The sequence below is a fragment of the Cimex lectularius genome, unplaced genomic scaffold (assembly GCF_000648675.2).
Source record: "Cimex lectularius strain Harlan isolate CLEC.00 unplaced genomic scaffold, Clec_2.1 scaffold82, whole genome shotgun sequence".
In the NCBI taxonomy this organism is placed as follows: Eukaryota; Metazoa; Arthropoda; class Insecta; order Hemiptera; family Cimicidae; genus Cimex; species Cimex lectularius.
The window spans coordinates 1,281,886-1,305,820 of NW_019392695.1; the positions used below are offsets into that span (position 1 = coordinate 1,281,886).

The 23,935-nt window shown below is 34.4% G+C and overlaps 1 protein-coding gene across 2 annotated transcripts; it reads left to right on the forward strand.

Moving 5' to 3' along the window:
• The first annotated feature begins 1,252 nt into the window (after positions 1-1,252).
• LOC106664081 (plexin-B) lies at positions 1,253-22,546 on the forward strand. 2 transcript variants are annotated; one of them, XM_014389462.2, is made up of 21 exons: positions 1,253-2,018; positions 7,000-8,185; positions 8,278-8,454; positions 8,921-9,049; positions 10,371-10,604; positions 10,686-11,051; positions 11,160-11,393; positions 11,721-11,978; positions 12,037-12,285; positions 12,349-12,765; positions 14,244-14,540; positions 14,614-14,790; positions 14,854-15,097; positions 18,360-18,502; positions 18,611-18,744; positions 18,808-19,156; positions 19,226-19,379; positions 19,447-19,632; positions 21,082-21,436; positions 21,503-21,866; positions 21,934-22,546. In XM_014389462.2, the coding sequence occupies exons 2-21, from the start codon at positions 7,019-7,021 to the stop codon at positions 22,036-22,038; spliced, it is 5,739 nt and encodes a 1,912-aa protein (XP_014244948.1). In that variant the 5' UTR covers positions 1,253-2,018; positions 7,000-7,018; the 3' UTR covers positions 22,039-22,546. The 2 variants fall into 2 exon arrangements, with proteins under 2 accessions (XP_014244948.1, XP_014244949.1); XM_014389463.2 differs by having other exon boundaries at positions 18,369-18,502.
• The last annotated feature ends 1,389 nt before the right edge of the window (positions 22,547-23,935 follow it).

Consider the following 23,935-nt stretch of genomic DNA (forward strand, 5'->3'; position numbering starts at 1 on the left):
GCAAGAATTGTTGGAAAGTAGGTGATCTGTTATGAGAAATGATTTTTTCAAAAAATTTAGGAATTTAAGAAAGAAGGCCGATAGTTACTATATTTTCGTTTACACTTTTAAACAAAGCAATAACAAATCCAACTTTCCAAAAGCTAGAAAAAACACCTTGATCCAAGGAATAATTGAATATATTACAGAGAACAGGTGTTAAAGCATATCTACAGTGATATAGAAGAAGTAGAATACCACCTGGTCCAGGAGTTTAAGTTTTTATTAAGTTAATTAGTCCTATTAAGTTTTTAATATTGCTTCAAGGTTGTTTACTAGTCAGGTCAGGGTTAAGTTTAGACAAAAAAGAATATCTTTTAAGCATTTCTGAAATCTGAATAAGCTTTGTCACGCAAATTTTTGAAACTTTGAAAAAGTAGTCCTCAGGATGACCAGATACCTACAAATAACATTTTAGCATTAGGCTATTTGTAGTTTATTAGGGTATTTAGGACGTTTCAGACAAGTTTTGAGTTAATTTTGTATTCTTGGAGAGCATTTAAAGCTGCCTGACTGCCTCAAAGAATTATTATTGTTGTACTTTTGAGATGTTTATTATTTATTTGATGTGCACATGTTCCCATGTTAGTAGTTCTGAACTGCCTGGCTGTCTCAAAGAATTATTATTGTTGTACTTTCGAGATGTTTATTATTATTTTTTGGTGTGCACATGTTTCCATGTTAGAAGTTCTGCTTGAAAGATAGTACCTACTCACAGTTATTATTTCTCTTAATTGCTAGTCAATGCATTGAATGGATTATAACACAATTAATAACACTATCTCCACTTACTTGAAATTAATTCAGTAAACTGAACTGAAAAAGAAAGAAAAAACTGAGTTGGAACTCTCTTTTAGAGAAATTAAACAACATACTCACCTAACCTTGTTCATTTCTCTTAGATAGTTGTTGTGCTCAATGTTAAGCCGTTTTATGGCGGTTTTTATATATAATTTTCTCTCAATATAGAGTTCAATATCTTCTTTAAGGTCTTTACTAGGTGAAAGAAGATACTGAACTCTACATTGATTATCTGCAGGTCGATCTACAAACATCATTTCTTCAATTTTCTCTTTCCTTATCCCCTTTTTGACATGAATTTTGGAGTCGTCCTTTTTCACCTTTTATTGTCCTTTTCACAATGGCCGTTAGAGAGGGGGCGGTACGGACTCCTCTACGGCCCTTCTGGCAACCAGCCCGATGCCACTTGAATTTGGTCAACATCGGCTTCGCTTTGTTGATTTTTCTGTCGAAATTCACGGATAGAATCGAGAAAAATTCCTGTCCCGGCAGATTGAGTTCAAACATAATTCTTAATCGTTTTCGTCCGTCCGTCTCGTTATCCGGTCCGAAACCCGTGTATTTGTGGAATGGCAGTGAAGTGCATTATTTATTCTCTATATCATTTTATTTAAGTGTCAGGTTTTGGTTCAAAGTGTCGGGACAAATCTGTTTTTGATTGCGATTCAGCCTTTGTAGGAAAGCCGTGTTTATTCCAGCCTTGCGTTTATTTTACACAGGTGCTTCTTTTTTTTCTTTTTTTTGTACGAATTTCAAATGGAATATTCACAATTTGGTCCGGCGCCGAGTTGAAACGCGGACGCATAAAATGAAGGATTTTTTATACAAACCTAACAAAGGCTGAATTTCCGTTCTTCAGTGTCTTTTTTTTGTGTTTTGTTTTGTTTTTATCCGGGGCCTATATATCTGCGAGTCGTGGCTGTAAAAAACAACGCCCGAAATAATTCGATCTCAGTTGAATATCCGCCGTCCCCCGTTGGTTTTTCCGTAGATCCCTCAAACCCGACGACTCGTCCGATTTTCCGATATTTTCCGATCTTGTCTGCTTTGACTGGCGAGACTCGGACTTTTGTCTCAATGCTTGTTTTTTCGGCCAAACTCGACCCAGTACGTTGGAATGCCATTGAGGCTGGACCTAGAACAATACTAGGTGCGAGCCAAACCAACCCTCTTATATGGTAAGTGTTTATGTTTTTATTTATATCTGGTTTTTCTTCCTTTTTAAATTTATTTTCGGCTAAAAAAGTTTTAATTAACAATAATCAAAGATTATATTAAGAATACTCGAGCGTCGGCTACCCATATCGCCGGCTGTTTGACGTTCGACGACTAGTTTTCGAATTGACTTCCATTTAAATTTAAAATAAATATTCAGACGTCTGGTAATACATTTATTTATTTTCAGAAGAAAATTTTCCCTAGGGAATCGCTCATTTACAACGTTAAAAAGTTTGACCACAGAAGAACTACTTATTTGCCCATATATTTATAATATGAAATCAAATCAGTAACATATTTATGTAAAAATCGCTGTTGGTTTTTGTCTATTGTGTTGATCTCCGCATGATTTCCTGGACCATTTCCCTTTCTTTTATGATAGAATTCTTCACAGTGGTATGTTTAAGCTTAAGGGCCTCTTTCAGATGAGGCGGTTTGGTTGATTTGACCATGTTGCCCGGTCGACTCTCAACTGCCTTGTGAAGACTCTTCTTTGCTGGTTTCACACCAGGCAACTAGTGGAATCAACCTCTCTTCCCAATGGGAGGTCAGTACGATGTTAGAACCCGAGGAAGCTGGAGCACCTCTTGTGCTTGCTCTTCTGCAAAAAGAGAAGGAAAAAAGGAGGAAACCCAGTAAAGAAAATTGTGTGTTTATCTGTTGTTATAAAATTGGAAAACGGGTGCTTTCTCTCAAATACTGTTGTACTACTTCCCTCCAAGCTTCGCTTATTTTCATTTTGTCGCTATACTCCTCATACCTCATGTCCCATATTGCGGGACTAATACAAATTTCTTTAATGAACAGCTCCACATTGAATCTTTCAATTGCAAAGCTTTCCATGGTGAACTCAGTGGTCTCAACTAGGCGAGGTGTGAAGGAAGAATGCCGAGCAGTGTCTACTGTGTTGAGTCAGCTAGTGGAGATGAGAACCTGTGCCTTCTGGCCACCTGCCTGGGCGGACGAGTTGACTGCGTGTGAAGGGGTTGGGGCGATTCCCAAACATTTTGCTGCCTGGTTACACTCCTTGACACCCGTCCGTTCAACTAGTTGAATCAACTAGCCGCCCCGCCTGAAAGAGGCCTAATGCTGGGTTTCCACTGCGTGAAAATCACTCATGCGACCGTTTCACCAAACTTGTCTGGGGGTGCCTGGACTGCGAAACTTTTAGTGCGAGGATGCTCCGGGGTGAGCTGACTGGCAGTGAGGATTTGTTTCACGTTGTTTGTTTCTCTCCATGTATTCGCACTTGTCAAGTATGACAATGGACTGCATTCGAATTATCTGAATGTATCATAGAGCTCCTGGTTTTTTGTTTTTAACTCATGTAAAAATAAACTTATATGTTACCTTTGCTTGCCAGTTAAGACAAAATGTTTTGCCTCGTGTAAATGGTTAATCTGAGTCGATGTTTTGCGAGTGATTCTCTCATTTAGTTGCATAAGTGATTTTTTCATGCAATGGAAATCCAGCTTATGGATGAAGAACAGTTTTCCAGCATTCCATACTCTCTTCCTATGCATTGCAGGGCAGTTACATAGGATATGTTCACTTGTCTCTCTTCTAGGCACAATTGACATTGATCATCTATTTATAAACTTTTTTTTTAAAGTGGTACTTAGATTAGATAACCTCCATTCTGGGGTTTGGCAATTTGGTATGCCACAAAAGTGTTCAGAGTGAATAGGTGCAATCATCAAACAAAATAGGTGCAATCATCAAACAAAGTGTACATAGATTGGATTAGAAAAGGGTTCGGACTCATTACGACCATGACCATTATTGGTCTAGTGTGCATTTCCATTGTTGTCTAGAGCTCTTCATTAATCTTAAGACTATTTACCAGATCCCAAAGCTTTTTTAAGGACACCCGCATGAGTCCTTACTCTTCCAGGAGTAGGAATTTTAGCTTACATATGCCTTTGCACTAACTGAGGACAAGTTCCGTTGTTTCTTTTTCTTCCTGGCAATTTTTCCACAGGCTTATTTTTGTCACTCTGAGTCTATACATATACATATAGAATCTACAGTGTCTAGTCAGCAGTAAACTATTATTCTAGTCAGAACATGACCTAGATTTAATAGTTCCAATGTTATTTTCTGTGATGATCCTTTGATAAAGTTTTTTCGCATGTCTCTGTCCTGGGGTATGGTGTGTAGGTGTTTTCATCGATCAAGGTGGTGGTACTATGACCACGACCAGTATTGGTTTAGTGTGCATTTCCATTGTTGTCTGGAGCTCTTCATTAACCTTGAGACTTTTTACCAGATCCCAAAGCTTTTTTAAGGACTCCTGCATCTAGCCTTCCTCTCTCAGGATTAGGAATTGTAGTCTACATAAGCCTTCACAACAAGGACATGTTCTGTTGTCTCTTTTTCCTGGCAATATTCGCACAGGCTTGTTTTAGCCACTCTGAGTCTATAAATGTATAATGTCTATAATATGTCTGTCCATTCAGCAGTCAATTCAATAACTAACATGTCCTAGATTTAGTAGTTCTGCTGTTAGTTTCTGTGATGGTCCTTTTATGAAATTTTCACATGCATCTGCCCTGGTCTGTGATCTATGTTTTTGGCAGTTTGGTATGCCACAAAAGGGTGAGGGCCAACAAGTGCCCACATCAAACAATATGGTTTTCTTGGGCTCCCATATGGGTGGTTAGCATTCCATTTAATATGGATGTGGTTGGACGTATTGATGCTGACCCACTGTTGGAAGGGGCAAATGAGGAAAAAACTCGTTTTGATCTTTAGTGTTTGAGACTTTACACTTAAGAGTGCCCTCTCAACACGACACGTAAGGATGGCACAATTACACAGAAGACAAACACTTTGAGCCCTGAAGATAATCTCAATAAAAGATCGAAACGTTGGCACGATAAAGAAAATGATTTTCTGAAACCTACATCACACCCGACCGCATCTCACAATATCTGAATAACTATCGATTAACGGTCACTAATCTCTACACACTTTACACTTAACTTACAAAATAAGCACCAGCCTCTCGTAAACAGAATGTGTTGCCTCCCACCTTTAAAAACGAATGTCTGATAAGACCATGCACCAGGTGTGGACGAAAAAGTACCTCGTTGTCTCACAGACACTGCAACTCCTACAAAGAACTAATGACCTAAAAATGTAATTTAAAAAACAGTTTGAAAGTATGTGGCAATGTCAATGGGTGCCGATCAGCAGAGAAGCTTTTATGTATAAAGAGAACTGTTGACAGGTGGCTCTTGCAGGATCTGACTCGTAGAAGTATCAACCACACCTGATTAAGAATAGGCCATGGAGGATTGAGTAGAGGAGATTGACACATGGACACTTACTTTTGGGCAATGGTTGTTTTATTGTATATAGGTAGTACTGATATTTTTGGTCTAATTTTGTGGGTTAAGAACGTATTTATTATTATGATGTACATGTGAGAGGGTTGAATAGAGTACCTTATCGACCTCCTGACTTAACAATCACTGTCCAGCCCTCTAATGCTATAATTGAAATAAAAACTTAAAAAAAAAAAAAAAAAAAAATTAAAAGAAAGTGGCCACTCAGTGGGCTGGATCGGCAGAGAAGCTCTCATGAATCATGATCACTACCAATAGGTGGTCCTTTGGAGGATCTGAATCATAGGAGAGGGATAATTCTCATCTGATTAGGAATAATCTGCAAGGTTGATACATGGACACTTACTTTTGGGCCAAAGCTCATGCAGAGAAAGGTTGCTTGATATGTTCCTTTGAGAATTCCCCAATGTTCCCTTGAATTTTGAGTTCCAATTAATTGAACAGTACCATTCCTTGGCTCCATATAGAGAGCATGTAGGAATGCTACTTGATATGAGAATTGTATTTGAGTAAGGCAGCGAGGATCCCCTGTTGTTTTATTGTATATAGTATTGATATACATATTATTTTGTGTCCCTTAGTGTGTGTTCAGAGTGAATGCACTTATTAGCATGAATGTGTTGTGTGAGAGAGTCGATGGCCACCCACTTTCAACTGGGGTGGGTTTGGGTCTTAAGAGTGATTTCATTTGTGGCTGAAATGACCTAGCTGTTGATAGTTTCTGAAGCCTCAGTGGCTGGACGGAGACCGAGGTTTGTTCCCAGACTGTTAACACTCAGGGTCGGTGATTCTCAAGGCCTGTCATGTTGGTTATTTTTTTACCTTTTTGGAAATAAAATTAGCCCTACAATGTTTTCTTTTTCCTTATTCTTATTTTGACAGTAGCAAACCAATAAATCATAACTGAAGAGGGAAAAATCAAATAAATTGTTCACTTCTGTAGTTTTTAAAAATTAATTAATTGGTGTTTTTTATAAATAAATATAAGCCTTTAGTTCCAGGTTTATTTACATGGGAAGCTTTTCAATTATTTTATAATCATCTTCAGCCTATAACATAATAAAACAATGTAGCTTTTCAATTATTTTATAATCATCTTCAGCCTGTAACATAATAAAACAATGTCATTTTCTTTCCCCTTCTTAATTCAGTTTTGTGTACAACTCACCCCTTAACTCACAGTCTTGTTATTTATATATTTTTTCCCATATAACTAACACTACTTATTAATTAATAGTATGTTAGCATTGACATCCCTTCCTCTAGCCGAGCTCGTGGTTCCCATTATGCCTCACTCCTGACGTCACGTTAGTGTCCTCCATTAATTTATTTATTTATATTTTAATGGCCTTATCTTTCAATATTAGCCGAGGATATCAGAGAAAGCGATGAATTAATCTTGGGGGAAGGATAATGTGAAAAAAAGGGCCAGGGGCGATGGTGGGAATCGAACCCATGACCAAGGGGTCTATGAGCCAAGAGTCAACACGCTGACTTGACGTTCTCTCACTTCTGTATTTGTTCTTAAATATTTTTATTCGACTATAATGGGTTGTAAAATTAATTGTGTTGTGTTGTTTTTCTGTTTCAGATAACATGCTGTAATCAGAATGGGATTTGCTCAAGCCGGGTTTTTAATTTGCATTTTTGTTGGCTCACTTATTCATGTGTGCACTAATAAATCTATTATTTCTCAATTTCCAACCCAGCAGTTGGGCAATTGCTCCACTTCAAAGATAAAAAAATTGACTCATCTCGCTGTTGATCCGGTTACTGGTCGAGTGTACGTAGGCGGGAAGAATCGCATCGTTCAGCTCGACTCTTCATTAAACCTAGAAGAATGTGTTGTAACTGGTCCAGAACAGGATAGTGTTCTCTGCCATGCACGAGGATGTGATTCGCCCAACATCGAGAAAGTTTTAACCGATAATGTGAATAAAATATTAGTGATAGATCCACAGGCTCGAACGTTAATATCATGTGGTTCTATACTTCAAGGTGCTTGTGAAAAATATAAATTAAGTAATATTTCTGTAGATAGACAGTTTTACCCAAACAGTATAGCCGCAAATGATGAAGTGTCTTCTACGTATGCATTCATTGGACCTGAAAAGTATAATATGTGGGGGAATTCTAATGTTCTGTATGTAGGGACTACATTTACGAACAATGGAGAATACCGCCATGATGTTCCAGCGATATCTAGTAGAGATTTGTTTAATTTAGAATTTGCAGAATTGTCTTTTTCCAAACAATCTTTGCTTCGAATCGATGTTAAATACAGAGACCATTTTTTAGTTAAATATGTCTACGGTTTCAATTCCAGTGATTACGCCTACTTTGTTATTGTACAAAAACAGTCGCATTTACCAGGCCAAGAAGAATTGGGATACATAACAAGACTAGCTAGAGTGTGTATTAACGATGCCAACTACGACAGCTATACAGAAATTACAATTCAGTGTTTAGTCGGCGAGGGATCAGATCAAAAGAATTATAATCTCATCCAAGATGCCAAATTATCTTCTGCTGCTGATGAATTAGCAATATCCCTAGGAATTGATCCAGGAGATCCAATTCTTACAGCCTCATTTTCACCCAGCAAATCTATCACAAATGAACCGGTATCGCATTCAGCTGTCTGCGTATACAGTATGGCAGATATAGAGGCAAAATTTAATGAAAATATCCATCTTTGTTTTAACGGAAGCAATAAATATCGAAACATGCCATATGTTTCTGGTTTAATTCTGGACGGGGACTGCCCTCAGGCTGGGGTGAGTTCTTTAAAATGAAAATAACTTATTGAAAAAAAAAAAAAAATGGCCATAAGATGTAGTTTAAAACTAAACATTTATGTTTATTTTAGAGCACTGGTAATATTTTAAATTTCTGCGAAGTCGGCTTGAAAATTTCTGGATTTACTCCTATAAAAGCATTGTCTGCAATTAATTTTGATAACATCTTAGTAACTTCAGTCACGATGGCAACTACAGAAAGGAATACTGTTGCTTTTCTTGGAACATCAGGCGGCCTATTGAAAAAGGTATAGTATAATAGTTAACAAACTCACTTGAGCAATATTTGTAAATAAATCAGTGGTTCGATATTAATTTATTATTTTATCATACACACAAGAATATTTGGTGTTATTAGTGCATGTAATATATTGTACAAACAAAATATTTCTCATCTAATAAACGTAAGAAAACATTTAATCAATAATATAAAAATACAATTTTTATTAATTGTTTTGCACAATTGATTTTTTTTATTACGGCTTTATTTCTTCCATATTATAGCCAGAGAGAGACGAGATTGATAATATATGCTTTTTTTGGGGAGGGGGGTATGAAAATAAAGGCCAGGGTGACGAGAGTTTAACACTCAGCTGCGGTCCCCTGATTAATTTTTGTAGTCCCAGTGAAATTTTGTTTTGACCAATTGACATGAATGAGTTAAAAAAAATTAAGTTCATTCTATTTATCGTCATATGCTTGATTCTGTTTTAGGTACTTTTAGTAGGTGCCAATAAAGGTTTGGAATATGAGCAGCTTTCTATAAATGAAGGGAATCCTTTGCTTCCGGATACCACCGTATCACCTTCTAAAGAACACCTTTATGTTTTAACATCAAATAAGGTAAATTTTATTATATAAAAAAATTCGCAGATTGTATTATTTATTTATTACATTTGAATTTGATTACATAATTTGTGTATGTTATTTACTGTATATGGCAGAAATCAGTTCAAAATGCAAAATACGGGAAATAAACTAGATAAAAAAATTGTTTAAACAAATAATTACAGTAAAACCAGTGCGTAGTCTTGAGGCATGGCAGCTGGCACAGATCGCTGTTCCAGTACCTCAGGGCTATAGGGATTTTTAAATGTATATAGTTTTATGTGTTTGCGTTGTGTCTATGTTTGACTTTATGTTAATTTATTGGAATGAATGTAATTTATTAGCATGAAAGGAAGGGGTGATTAAACCCCGCCCCGAGGAATATCGAGTACTCTGGTGTGAGTGTGTGACGTCTGGAGAGTAAAAGTAANAGCATTCTAGAATGTCAACGTAGTATATATCTGAAATCAGAGAGTCAGTAACCAGATCGAGACGCTCAAATGGCTGCAGTTTAAAACAAAATATGCGCGAAAGAAAAGAAAAAGATGGAAAACATAAACATGCAGAGGGCCGGCGATGACCTCAGCTGTTTGTCGGCCCATAAACTTCTCACTTATAATACACTAAAACTTTCGTTATCCAGCTTAATGACAGGGAGAGGGGGTCCATGGAAAATTGAAAACCCCGGATAATGGATTTATTTTTTAATGTGTTAATTAAAGGGTGAATTAAGGAGACACATGTACATATATCACTTTTATTAATGTGTATCTAACGTAAAATATTTTGATTAAACTTGTTTATTTAAAAAAAAAAGTAAAAAATTTCCAAAAGGTCAAATTGAAAACTGGTCTTTACGGTAACATTGACAAAGCAATACTAAAGGCCTGTGACACCAATTCAGTTCCAAAAATGCCCCAACACCCTTAAACAAGGTTTGAAAGCAGGGGTTTTCTAAAAGAGGTGCGTCATTCTGAAAGGACATCCATAAATGGGGATGGGTTTATTCCGTTGATAACGGCTGCAACGAATGTGTTCAATGTAAATAGACTGGTGGGGGAGTTTCATAGGAACAAGACAAAAGCCAGTGTTCTTTGAATCAGAATTGACCTGTTGCAATGCAAAATATATACCTGTATACACATGTATATATTTCGTACATATATTTATGACCTGGGGCCCGGATAATTGATTTCCGGATAGTTGAACACAGAATAATGGAGGTTTTACTATGTAAATCATGTTGATTCCAGTTCTCCAACTGGATATGTTTCAATAGTTAAAAAATAAATACTAAAAAATATTTTAAAATAGCTAACTAATAAATATGTTTCAGGTTTTAAAAGTCTCCATTGAGCATTGTAATACGTTCATGAATTGTTCAGCCTGCTTGGAAGGAAAAGATCCATATTGTGGATGGTGTTCGCTCGAACGAAAATGCACTGTGAGGGGAGCCTGTCAAAAAGCAAGTCATAGTGCACCAAGATGGCTTTCATATGGCACCGGTCAGCAGTGTATAGATTTTGAACAAATAGTTCCAGATAGAATACCCATCAAGCAAATGGCCACTGTATGTGTAATATTTGATTATTTTTAAAAAATTAAATTCTTCAGTTTTTAACAGTTTTTACAATTTTGTACATTGCTTTAGGTCCTCCTGACAATCAGAACCCTGCCTGAGTTACCTGCAGGTGCTAAATACAGATGTGTATTTGGTGGTGCGGAGCCACTAGATGCCGGTGTCACTCCTCAAGGCTTGACGTGCCAAACTCCAAACATCAATTCGAGGCCGTTAATTCCACCTGGCAAAGATCACGTTTTGGTTCCTCTTTCTGTGAGGTCTTCAGAGACTAACAAAGATTTTGTTTCTCGGAATTTCGCTTATTACGATTGCTCTTTTCATACACGGTGTGTTAACTGTGTTCATTCTCAGTGGGCTTGCAGTTGGTGTGTATACGAGAACAAATGCACTCATAATACATCAAGCTGTCAACCGACTATAATCAATGGTGAAAATGTAAGTTTTCAACTAGATGTAACATTTTTTAAAATATTATTTTTATCACTATGAACTGGGAGAATGTTTAATTTTTTATTTAATCTTTTTTTTTTGTTACTTTCTCAGGTCTTTCCACGTGGACAGAAATCTATTGCTAATGCATGTCCACGCTTCTCCAAGAATAGCAAACAATTACTTCTTCCGAACCGAGTCACAAAAGAAATCATATTAGAAGTTGAAAATATGCCTTCTCCACAACCGGGGCATTCAGGCTTTCAATGTATTGTGACAATTGAAGATGCCAAAATGATGGTACCAGCGAGAATGGAACATCAAAGGATAGTTTGTGATAAAACCATGGTAAATAACAATTATACTTATGTATTACAAAAATTGAACAGGTTATCTTAAGTATTAAATTTAAAAAACTAACCACAAAACATAATTTTTATAACAAAACAACGCAAGATTCAGCTTCTAAAGAGAACAAACAGTAACACATAAAGTATGAATATTACATGTGAGGTGTAGTTTTAGATATATAGTATCAATTAATTAAAATTTTTTGAAAATCCCTCCCCCCTTAAAGCTTTAATTTATCAGTTAATGTTCTTAAGCCTGTTTCAAATGGAACCAGTAGTTTTTGCTCATTTTTCGAATTTCTTATATAATATAAATTTGTTACAGTATACGTATGAAGCTAATACTGGAGAGCATGAGGCAGAAGTTAGTTTAGTATGGAACAGAAATCATCACGTTGATTCGATGACTTTGACACTTTATAAATGTGATATTCTCGGGTCTCACCGGGACCATGCAGACTGTTCCCTTTGTGTAACAAGGGAGCTGAAATATAATTGTGCATGGTGCTCTTCCACTTGTGATTATGCGGAAAGCTGTAAACTCACACCAACGAAAGAATGTCCTAAACCAAGAATAGATATGGTAAAAACGTTACTTTTTTAATATGATAAATTTTGCTCATTCTAATATCTTTCTGCAGATAAAGCCTCTTAGTGGCCCAATAGAGGGTGGTACGATGGTTACAATTGAAGGAAGCAATTTAGGCCTGAGAGAAGAAGATGTTGCTGGAAAAATTCATATCGGAAACACTCCTTGTAATTTAGTCGAATATAATGTTTCTGTAAGAATAGTGTGTCAAACCGGACCATCACCAACTGAAAAAGTAGCTGCAGTAGTTGTTGGAAACCAAGCAGGATTCACTGAATCAACCGTCCATTTTAGTTACAAGGTATTTAATTAAAATGTACAACTATTTAAGTACATTTTATTAATGTTAATTTTTGTTTTAAAGGACATAAAACTAGAAAGTGTTTCACCTTCAAGTGGACCAAGGAGTGGAGGAACTCAATTGGCGATAACAGGACAGTTTTTGAATATTGGTAGTAATATTTTTGTGTTTCTGGATGAACTGCCTTGTATTGTGAATGCGTCTCAAACATCAAGCAGTAGGCTGATGTGTATAACTTCCCAAGCGGCAACACCTAGAACAATTTCAAAACTGATTTTGAAAATTGACAGTGCCAACAGAAGTCTTTCAGCTACACCTTACATTTATAAACAAGACCCGACAGTTTTGGAAATAAAACCGTTGAAAAGTTTTATATCTGGAGGAAGGATGATTACTGTCCATGGGACCAACTTAAACACCATTCAAAATCCAGAAATGATTGTGTATGCAGAAACATCATCAAAATATGTCAATAAAACGGTATGTTAACATAAAATTCTTAATGATTTTCATTTAGTTAATGTTAAATTAAATTAAATTATTAATTAATAAATTAAATAATATAAATATTAATAAATAAATTCAATTAAATATTAATAAATTAAATAATATAAATATTAATAAATAAATTCAATTAAATATTAATAAATTAAATAATATAAATATTAATAAATAAATTCAATTAAATATTAATAAATTAAATAAATGAAATAATTAATTAAATTATTAATGATTATTTAAGAAAGGAACTTGTATCATATCATATAACTTTAATATTATTTAAATTTGGCACTGTAGTAATAGGTTGTTAGAAATTGACTTGCCTGCAGATAGGTCACACTAGGCTAATACGTAGGGACCTCCTCGCAAAGGAAAGATCACAAAAATGCCCTTTATGCAGCCCACATTATCAGTAAAACATATATTAACGTAGTGTGAGGAAATTTGCTCCACACAGAATAAGTGTGGTCTCCCTGCAGACTATAAAAAACTTTCAAAGCACATTAGTGATCATAGTAGGTTGATTGGATACCTAAACGTATATGGTTGAAATGATAATTTTACTTTGAGAGAATGTATGTATTATCATGAACGTTGGGGTTTGTTTGAGTGTATTTATATCGAGTACTCACAGACACGCCAGAGTAGTTAAGTTTATTTAGTTGTATATATTTGCTGTGCAATAAGAGGGTAGTCACTGGCATATTATCAAAAACGCTGGTGAGTACGAGATTTTGTGAATGCATTTCTTAGCATGAGTGGTTAAATGAGTATCAACTTGGTCTGTGGTGGAATATCGAGTTCCTGCAGACTCATTGAACCAATTAGGTTAACTTTGGTTGGATGTAATTTTTATTCTGTGAATGTATTTATTGGTGTGAATGAAGAGAAGACGTCTAGGTGAAAAACACTTTGCTGGCCTCCCTACTATGTTTTGGTTGTACATAATTTTAGCATAGTTGTACTTGTGGGGCCTCAGTATATGGAGAACTCTTGAGTCCCGCCAAACGTTTTAATAGTATAAATGTGTATTTTGATATATAGTATATTGTATAGTATATGTAGTAGTAGTAGTATAGTATGTGTATAGTATATTGTATTCACTAGGAAAATTTTTCATCATCTTGGTGGAAGGGTTAAATGCGAATAGTCAAAATGTGAGATGCCGGCATAGTGTAATAAAATTGCTTCTTATTAAATGAATTACTTTATTTAACATGAAAATTTACTTCTGTCTAGTCGAACAAATATGTTGGCTGAGTTATATGGTAAGATTTCAGTTTTGTTCAAAAGCTCAGTTAGACATTAAAGTTGAAGTTTAAGGTTATGTCTACATTGCCAGGCATTCTGCAGTATTTAGCCAAACATTTATTTAATATATTTCCCATATAGTTTTATATCCCCATGTTTATTAGGAACAACATAACAGTAAACTGGATTTGAATATTATTCCACAGGAATGTATGGTGATAAGTTCAGTTCAAATGGAATGTCCGTCCCCGGCAGTGAACGATGAATTTCACAGAGCCTTTAATGTTCAACGTATGAGTAGATCTTTGCCAGGCAAACTTCATGAACGTCCAACGAAACTGATGCTTCAAATTGGGTTCCTAATGGACAATGTGTTATCCGTAAGAGATCTTGATAAACACTACAAAGGACTCCGTTCTCAACTTGCCTACGTAGATGATCCGAATTTTTTTCAATTTCCAAATGATGTCAAATTATATAAAGGAGACACACTAGTAATTGAGGTAAGGGCATAAATGAACTGTTTAATTTTAAGTAGAAGAAGAGTAATTGTCACAAATAATTTGGTCATTGTAGGGTGAAAATTTAAATTATGCCAGTGACGAAAGCGACGTCAATGTAACTATCGGTTCAGTAGGTTGTAACGTCACGTCACTTGCAATGTCTCAGTTAGTCTGTACCCCACCACAATTTCAACCATCTCCTACTGATGAAAAAGGTGTAAGCACAAACAGAGGAATTCCAGTAGTTGTTGTAAGTGACTGAATATCTTAATTACAATTTTTTTTCTTACATAATAACATCGGCTTTTTACAGGTACGCGTTGGCAAAACTTTAAGATTCCAAATAGGTTACTTGCGTTATGACATGCTGTACACTTATTCTTTTCCTCCTGAGGCAATTGCAGGGATTGCTACTGGTATTGGATGCCTGGTTTTCCTTTTTGTTATAGTCCTTATTGTTTATCGGCGTAAATCCACTCAAGCTGAAAGGGAGTATAAAAGAATACAAATACAAATGGATACTCTTGAAAGCAATGTCCGATCAGAATGTAAACAAGGTAAGAACTGTTCTTTTTATTGTGGTTCCCACAAATACAGTGAAACCCCTTCTATAATGGACATCCAAGAAAAAATGTTTTGTTTTATTGAAGGGTGCCCATTCTGGCAGGGTTCAAAATTGATTTTTTTAAATCAAGATAAATGTTGTTCATAATACATAATATCTTATATATTTCAATGAATCTTATAAATAAATGATTATTCGGAGATAGTGAGATGCGGTCTGGTGTGACGTAGGTTTTAGGAAAACATTTTCTTTATCATGCCAACGTTTCGATCTTTATTGAGATCTTCAGGGCCTGGGATTTATAAAATTGTTTAAATTTAACAAATACATGTAGTATGTGGAAAAAAATGAATTTATACAATGCTAGAAAATTTTAGATAAAAAAAAAACTGAATTTATGCAATGCTAGAAAATTTTAGATAAAAAAATGAATTTACACAATACTAGAAAATTTTTTTGATTAAAAAAATGAATTTATACAATACTAGAAAAGTTTTTGATTAAAAAAATGAATTTATACAATCCTGTAAAATTAAAGATTCAATCAAAGTATTTGTTTTCCATGCAGACATGTTATTCTTGTGTGTCGTGTTGAGAGCGCCAGTGAGATATTGATGTTTTATGTTTTTATACATTGGATTTTGAAGGGGTAGGGAAGGAAGTCGGGATTCCTATTCCATAAAACATTTCCATAAAAAAAATAGGAGGGGGGAAGAGCCATCAAATGCCTGAAAAATTTATTCCTCTGAGAAAGAAAAGAGTTGTAGCCAACGATATTAAAATAATTATTTATTTACCATGAGTTTAGGGTTCTTTCGTTTTTGAAGGCCTCTGGTCTATGATCAGAGGCTAGTGAGTAGTCTTAAGAAAATTTTCAAAGTATGTTCATCCAGTGTTCAGTTTGGGTAACCGGTTAATTACCACATACCCATTGTGTTTGAACAAAAATTGAACACTGCACTCACTCCATCATTCATCATTTCTACCCATTGTGTTGTCTGCTTTACACAAAATCCACTATCGTGAAGGCACTTTTCTAACTGCTGCACTTCTAACGGCCAGAAGAGAAGATACCGCTTTTACCCACTGATGTCACTTACTAGACATCAGGTAACAATCTGGAGCCTATAGGTTGCGCTCGAGATTGTTCTTTTCCATTGTTCCTGTCGCCCACAAAGTCAACTTGGATATTTTGTGACTTAAATTTTTTGTAAATTATAAGTTCACATGTGAATAATATTTAGTTTAAAGAAATTTGTTAATTAGGTTAAGGTGTGCTGGCATCTATTCTGTAATTCGTAAAGACACAATAAATGTTGAATCCGGATTTTTTTGTTCTTATTTAATATAATTAGATGCATACCACCCATACTGAGGATCCAAAATTAATTAATGGATTTTGCAAAATTGTTAATTGTACAAGAAGCTTTCAGAAATGTACCTGTAATTCCCAAAAATAGAGTACAAAAAAAAAAAAGAAAAAAAGCTCTTAGAAAAGAGCAAAGAAAATCTGTGTCAATACACAAAATGTAAGTAAAAGAAGTTTTATTATTTCTCAGTTCGGTTAGGGTATCCGACTTGTATTTCGCACGCTAGCGGTCCTGGGTCAAATCTTGGCACTGGCATGAAAAATGTGTTGTAAAATGGACATTAGAGCCCCTCCTGTACGATAGGAAATACTTTACATATTTATTTCTCAGCAAAGAATTACATACCATGTCTAGCTTACCTTTGTCCATGCTAGAGGGGTGAATTACATTTATTGGGACTGACAGTAGTGTCCGCGAACAGTATGGAGAGGTTTAAAAAATATATTAGCCCTATATTTTAAAGGAGTGCCTCCTCATATTTGTCCCTCACCACATGACCGTAGGCATCATATTTTTTTTGGAGAAAAAAATGGCCAGTTGTACAATAAATTTATAAAAATAAGATTTGTAGAAAAACTAAAACTGAACGTTTTGAGTCTTAATTCAATTACGAGTGGATGCGAAAATGTAAGTTAATTTCTAAGGAAATTGTCCCATCAAAAATCACTATTTTTGCAAACTCAACTCAGCTTCTGGTCTTTTATGAATATTTAATGTATTTTTATTGTTTGTCGGTTCTAGAAGGGTGAAGTACTCTTAAGGGGGGGGACTGAAAGCAGTATCTGCGAAATGTATGGAGAGGATATTTTTACTGTTTGGGAGTTGAATAAGGTTTTAAAAAATCCTTTCCTTTGTGGTGACCTGTATAGTAGCTCTATTGTGGAACCCCTATAAAATCTAGCTATACTTTGGAAAATTCACTTTTTCCTATAAAACTAAGCACTTTCCTCAGTGCCTCTTCAGGTGCAGAGAATTTCCTTACTGAAGGAACTTTCCATAACTGGGCTAATCAATCATTCACAAAAGGACCTATGTTGGGTTCCTCCTGATAGTTAAGAGGGCCGGTATAGATGCCTATAATTTTTCTCAAATCCTACCTGCTGAGAGAGAAGAGATTCTTCATCTTTTGTTTTGAGAGATTTATAAATTCCTTAGCTTGACTCATACCTGATGCTATTGTCCACTGCTTAAGTTCTTTCTCAAGCCATTTTTCCAGTTCTAACTTCAAGCACACATTCGGGTGCATTTAGTATTGGATCTGGTCCTAAGGGTGAGAGGGCTGCCCTTTTTTTTGGCTTGTTGGTCAGCCTGGTCATTTCCTTCAATGCCTTCTTGTCCAGGCATCCACTTTAAAGTTACCTCGTTGTGTTTTCCTAGAGCCATTAGGTACTTTAGGCACTCTGAGAAAATTTTGGAGTTGAAAGCATTATGTATTTAGTGCTTTTATGGCTGCCTGGCTGTCTGAGAGAATGTATGCACCTTACATATTTTCTTTATTAACTCATGTGCATAGGATCCCATCTCCAAATGAAGCTAATCAGTTCCTTCTCTGTTGTGGTTATTTCATATATTTTACCGTTTATGTCCATTCTATAGGGTGAATTATTCTTGATGGGGACTGCTGGCAGTGTTTGCCACCAGTTTGTAGAGGGGGAGATTTATAGATGCAGATATCTTTTTTTTGTGCCAGGAATGCATAAATTGTATGTTACGAGAGGTGGTCCCTATAGAGGGGTTTCACTGTAACCCACTCAACACATGTGTATAAAACTAGTTTGCTAAGGGATCATCTGTTTTATTTTGGGATTATTAATTTCTCTTCTCAGTTAAGAAATGATATTAGTTTTTAAGAAACATTAAATAAAATAATTTGCTGTATTATAGCTTTTGCAGAACTTCAGACAGATATGACTGACTTGACGGCAGATCTCGAATCCTCTGGTATCCCAACTCTAGATCATAATGAATACATAATGAAAGTTTTCTTCCCCGGAGTGAGGGATCACCCTATACTTCACAACCCCAAGGTTAGATAGAAAGTGAAATTAAATAATAATAATAATCATTTAATAAATCAATATTATAATAATTAATTTTGTACATATATATTGACGCCTTAATTATTTTATGTTTAGTCAAGGATCATGGGGCCAACAACCAATTACGATGCGGCAATGATGCAATTTGAACAGCTTATAAAGAATAAATATTTCATTTTAACATTCATTGAGACACTTGAAGATCAGGAGTCTTTTAGCATAAGAGACAAGTTAGTTATTTGTGTATATATTTTTTATTTAAATCTTTTTATTTATTTATTTTTATTTTAAAGGGTCAATGTCGCTTCCTTAATAATGGTAGTTTTAATGGGACACATGGAATATGCAACAGATATATTAAGACACCTTTTATTAAGGCTCATTGATAAGTCAGTAGGAACAAAGCATCCTCAACTCATGCTACGACGCACAGAATCAGTCGTCGAAAAAATGCTTACAAACTGGATGGCTCTATGCATGTACAAATATCTCAAAGATTATGCGGGCTCTTCGCTTTTTTTGTTATTCAAAGCTATCAAATATCAGATAGAGAAAGGTCCTGTTGACGCTGTGACTCATGATGCGAGATATTCTCTTTCCGAAGAGAGACTACTCCGTGAGCAAATTCAACACGGTGTTGTGGTACGATAAGTGATAACCTTTTAAATTTGTCTTCAGTCATAAATATTAATAAAATATTTCGCATTTCAGACATTACACATCGTCCAGGATGACGTAGATGAAAAGTTGCAATGCAAGGTTCTTGACTGTGATACAATTAGTCAGGTTAAATCTAAAATTCTTGATGCTCTCTATAAAAATCATTCATTTTCTTTACGACCTTCGATTCACGAAGTAGATTTGGGTAAGTGATTCATTAATCAATTAAACTGATTAATACTTATTTTTAAATTTTAACTTTTATTTAACAGAATGGCGTCATGGTCGCGGAGGACACTTAACTCTACAGGACGAAGATCTCACCACAAAAACATTGTGCGGTTGGAGAAAGCTCAACACATTAGAGCACTACGGTGTCAAAGAAAGTGCTGTTATGTCCTTAATCCACCATCAAAATGATTCATACAATGAAATATTTAAACAGCAATGCCAAAATTGTAAGTTTTCATTTGATTAACAGAACAAATAATTTTTTCATATTTATTATTAGAGTCCGGATTTATAGGCAATTAAAATCCCCTGAAATATGACATAGTGTACACTAAAAATATTAAACTTGCAGTATAAATTCAGAAACATCACCCAAATAAAAACATTTTTTTAACCTAGACATTTTTTTTCTTTTTGGTCTAATACATATTCATTTTGAAATGAATTAGAACGGCAAATTCACAGTCATAAAAAACCATGTAATTTAAAATATACTGATTATTGATTTATACAATCTCAAATCATGCACGTACAGAGTTGAGCCTATCACTTCTCGCAGTACAGCAGCAATTCCATCTTTTGTAATTTACGATAAATTACCGTCAGGCTTCGAGAATTACCTATTCCGAGTGTTGGAAGTCTGGGGTCAGACATTGGTCCGCCTTGACCATCAAAACTAAACTAACCTTATTCAAGACTTTGTATGACCACTTTTTACATACAAAGTGGAATTGTGGATTTCTCCCAAACCATCCACCATCCAGGGCATTCAATTCTTCAAATTTTCCAAGCTCCTTACTACCTCACTAACCACAACGACCTCAACATTCCTTTTGTCAACAAACTGATCTGTTCCCAAATTTTTCCATTAATCCCTCGCACTGAGTACCACCATTGGCTGGTTTCTCATGGTATGTGTCTTCCTGGTACAGTGCTGGCCTTAGTGTTAGTGCTATGACATTTAGAAAAAACATTGTGACCACATTTGTAATATATATATAGACTATAAATAAAAACATTTAAATTCATATATATATTTTTTTAACGTGGGTATTTCAACTACAAGGTTATACCCTCAGGGTGCCGGTGTTTTTGAAAAAAGCCCATTTGTAGGGCTGCTGGATTCAAACTCCGGACCTTTACCGGACTTTTACTAAAGCGTTGCAGCCACCGATACCGAAAATTCATTAAACCTTTAAAAACATTATTTCCAGCTAAATTTAAACATAATTATAATAATAAACATCATATCATTTTATTATTATTATTTTTTTTATCCCATCCACCTCCCCGCCGTACCTAAGGGAGACCCCATACCGGCGAACTACGGCCACTAAACTAATTCAAATGGGATGCAAGTTTAGGGGATCTTATTGTGCTTGACGTCTTCCTTCGACCTTGCCCTGAAAGGGAAGACCCAAGGAAGAAGGGAAATTTTTTTCTTATTATTAATTTATCTAATCTAATAGGTCTCCCCCTTGCTGGTTAATCCTTTTGAATACATTTTCTAATAAATACAATATTTTAATAAATAAATAACAATTATGGGTACAAGGAGTAACCAGCCCGGTATTAAAAGTTCAGGGAAACACTAAGATCTAACAAGCAACTTATCATTTTATTATTATTTTTTTTAAATTTGTTCCAATTTGTATAATTATAAACTTTATTTGCAGGTACTTCCCCTTACATTGATAATTCTATTCCCAACTTAATGGGTAATAATGGTGATGTCGAATCGGGGTCTAATTTACACGTCTATCACCTTGTCAAGCCACTTGAAGAACACTCTTATTTAACGAGCAAGCCGAGCGAAAGGACGCACAAAGCCATTCCAGAAATATTTCTCACAAGGCTCCTGTCTACAAAAGGGACTATTCAAAAGTTTGTCGACGACTTTTTTAGTACGATTCTAACAGCAAACGACGCTTTGCCTCCTTCTGTGAAGTGGTTATTCGATCTTTTCGACGAAGCCGCCAAACGATACAATATCTCAGACAATGAAGTTATCCATGCATGGAAATCAAACAGGTAATATTCCCTGCAATATAAACCATATTTTTTTGGAACATTTTTTAAATGCGAAATTGTTTTCAGCCTTCCCCTGAGATTCTGGGTAAATTTCATAAAAAATCCAGATTATATATTCGATATAAACAAGACAACGACAGTGGATTCTTGTTTATCTGTAATTGCTCAAACATTTATGGATTCTTGCTCGACAACTGATCATAGATTGGGCAAAGACTCTCCTTCTAATAAACTCTTGTTTGCTAAAGACATTCCTCAATATAGAGAAATGGTAACAAAGTTCTACGCTGATGTTGCATCTTTACCTCAAATTACCGATCAGGAACTAAGCACAGCAATGCAACAGTTATCCGCAATACAGGCGAACTATTTCCATACAATATCAGCATTAAAAGAGTTGTATATATATGTCACAAAGTATAATGATCAGGTATGATTTATATTTTTTATTATTCATCTGGTACAATCGATTGTTTTTTTAATGATTTTTTTTTTAGATATATGAATCTCTTGAGACTGAACCTACTTGCAAAAAACTTAATTTGAGTCGAAAACTAGAGACAGTAGCTTTTACTTTAGAAGGTGAACAGACAGGTTGCTGACAAATGCAGTCACCTGACACGTAAGGCAGATCAGGTGACTATGGATAATAGTGAGTGATAGTTTTTGATGCAATAAACCAAGATCTGATTACTTAATTTCATTTCATTAGGTTTTCTAGATTATTAGAATTTCTTAAAATTTCCTTAGTTCCTTGAAGACACGTTATAAACTAAATGCAATAAATTTTGAAATTTGAAATATTTCGATTAAAGATGTGAAATCATGTTCCATCGTATTCAAAATATTTATTTGATGTTATTTAAATGTATCTTAGTAAAAATGAGTGTCTATTTATGGAAGCAAAAACCGTTCAATATATAAAACCGTTAGGTTGTTTATTAAATTAATTTAATGATCACAAAGTCTGACACAATGGTGAATTAATTTTCTATATTTTTTATCATTACTTAAGTACTTATATTCTCAGCCTGTAAAATAACTTTATAAATCTCAATGTCATAAATTTATAAATTCGATTAATTTTTTTAAAAATCGTTCTTTAAAAAAACTTGGCCATTATTATGTAATACTCGCATTTTTTTAGGTTTTATTTTATACTATTTAACTTTTAATATGAACAATAAATGTGTTGTCTATTGTCTGAAAATATTTGTAGCCATTAAAAGCTTAGTTATACTTTGAAAAATTTATGAATTTTTGGAAAATAATCTCAATTGAAAGTCCAAATAACTGCCTATTGATTTTTATTGAATAGCTGTTATACTTTCTTTAGCTAAGGATTTTTTTTTAATCGTTTATTTAAAAAAAATGGTTAAGTTATAATTTCACTTATATTAATTTCAGTAATCTCGAGGTATAAAGTACAAATAATTATCAGTGTTTGAACATGTTTTATTTGTAAGCGCAACCACATCAAAAAAGTAATCAGTAGTAGAAAATCAGTGCAATCATCTTTATTAAGAGAGTGGCTCAAAGTGCTTTTCTTAAAATTGTCTATTTGATAAGAATAGGCAGTTATATGGAAATTATTTCGGTCAATTCATTGGATTTACTGTGATAACCTCTTTATTAAAATAGGTGTTAAAAAATTTTTTACAATTGTGTTATATATATTTTTTCTTTTCGAAATATAAATGTGTAAAATATATTGTAGCAGCATAATGTTAGGAAAATGTAATATCTCGATAGCATTTTAGTATTTTATATATTGGTAAATTCTATGTATTTATTTAATAAATACTTTTGTGTTTCATTCTATTTCTATGAAATTGTTTAGATCAAATGTAATTGTAGTAAATTTTAAGGCTTTTTTACTTTAAAAATAAGTCTGATGTATTAAAAAGTATGCAATAATGACTTGAATACAAGGTAATGATATCTGGTACGAAATATTTTAATCTTTTGAATCTTGACACACACACATACACTTCTCATGTATTACCATAAGTACATATTTGAATTGCAAGTTATTTTTTAGAAATTAAATTATCAATCGTTTGAGAATAAATTATTTAAAAAAAATAAGACTATCATGTGTGGTGCCAAAGTATGTTATCTGTGTTTTTGTTCAGAAATAATTTTTTATGCCTGGAAGTTTTGTAATATTTTAAAAATAATAATAGTTATAATACATTCCATGACAGTTAATTTAATTTTAATTTATGAATGAAATTTTTAACATGTAAAGCACCAGTGGTCTCAAGTGAACCCTCACTCTGAATGAATTGTTGTTCTGGCCTGGAACAAAACTCCGAACACTTTAGCTAATGAGATTTTTTGAGGGAATATTTTTATTTATTTTTTTGAAAGCTAATTTTTCTCAGTTTGGATCCTTTTTTGCAATTAATGCCAATTAGTAATGTTTATATACCCACTTAATTAGGTTTGCTGTAAGGTTTCTGTAAGCTCCATCCATTTCTAATATCATGACAGCAA

Excerpts from the sequence above, each read along its gene's own strand:
- LOC106664081 (XM_014389462.2), top strand. The coding sequence starts at position 7,019 with ATGGGATTTGCTCAAGCCGGGTTTTTAATTTGCATTTTTGTTGGCTCA. Across the intron at positions 18,745-18,807 it reads TCTTTTAGCATAAGAGACAA|GGTCAATGTCGCTTCCTTAA; the intron begins GTTAGTTATTTG and ends TTTATTTTAAAG. Across the intron at positions 21,867-21,933 it reads TCACAAAGTATAATGATCAG|ATATATGAATCTCTTGAGAC; the intron begins GTATGATTTATA and ends TTTTTTTTTTAG.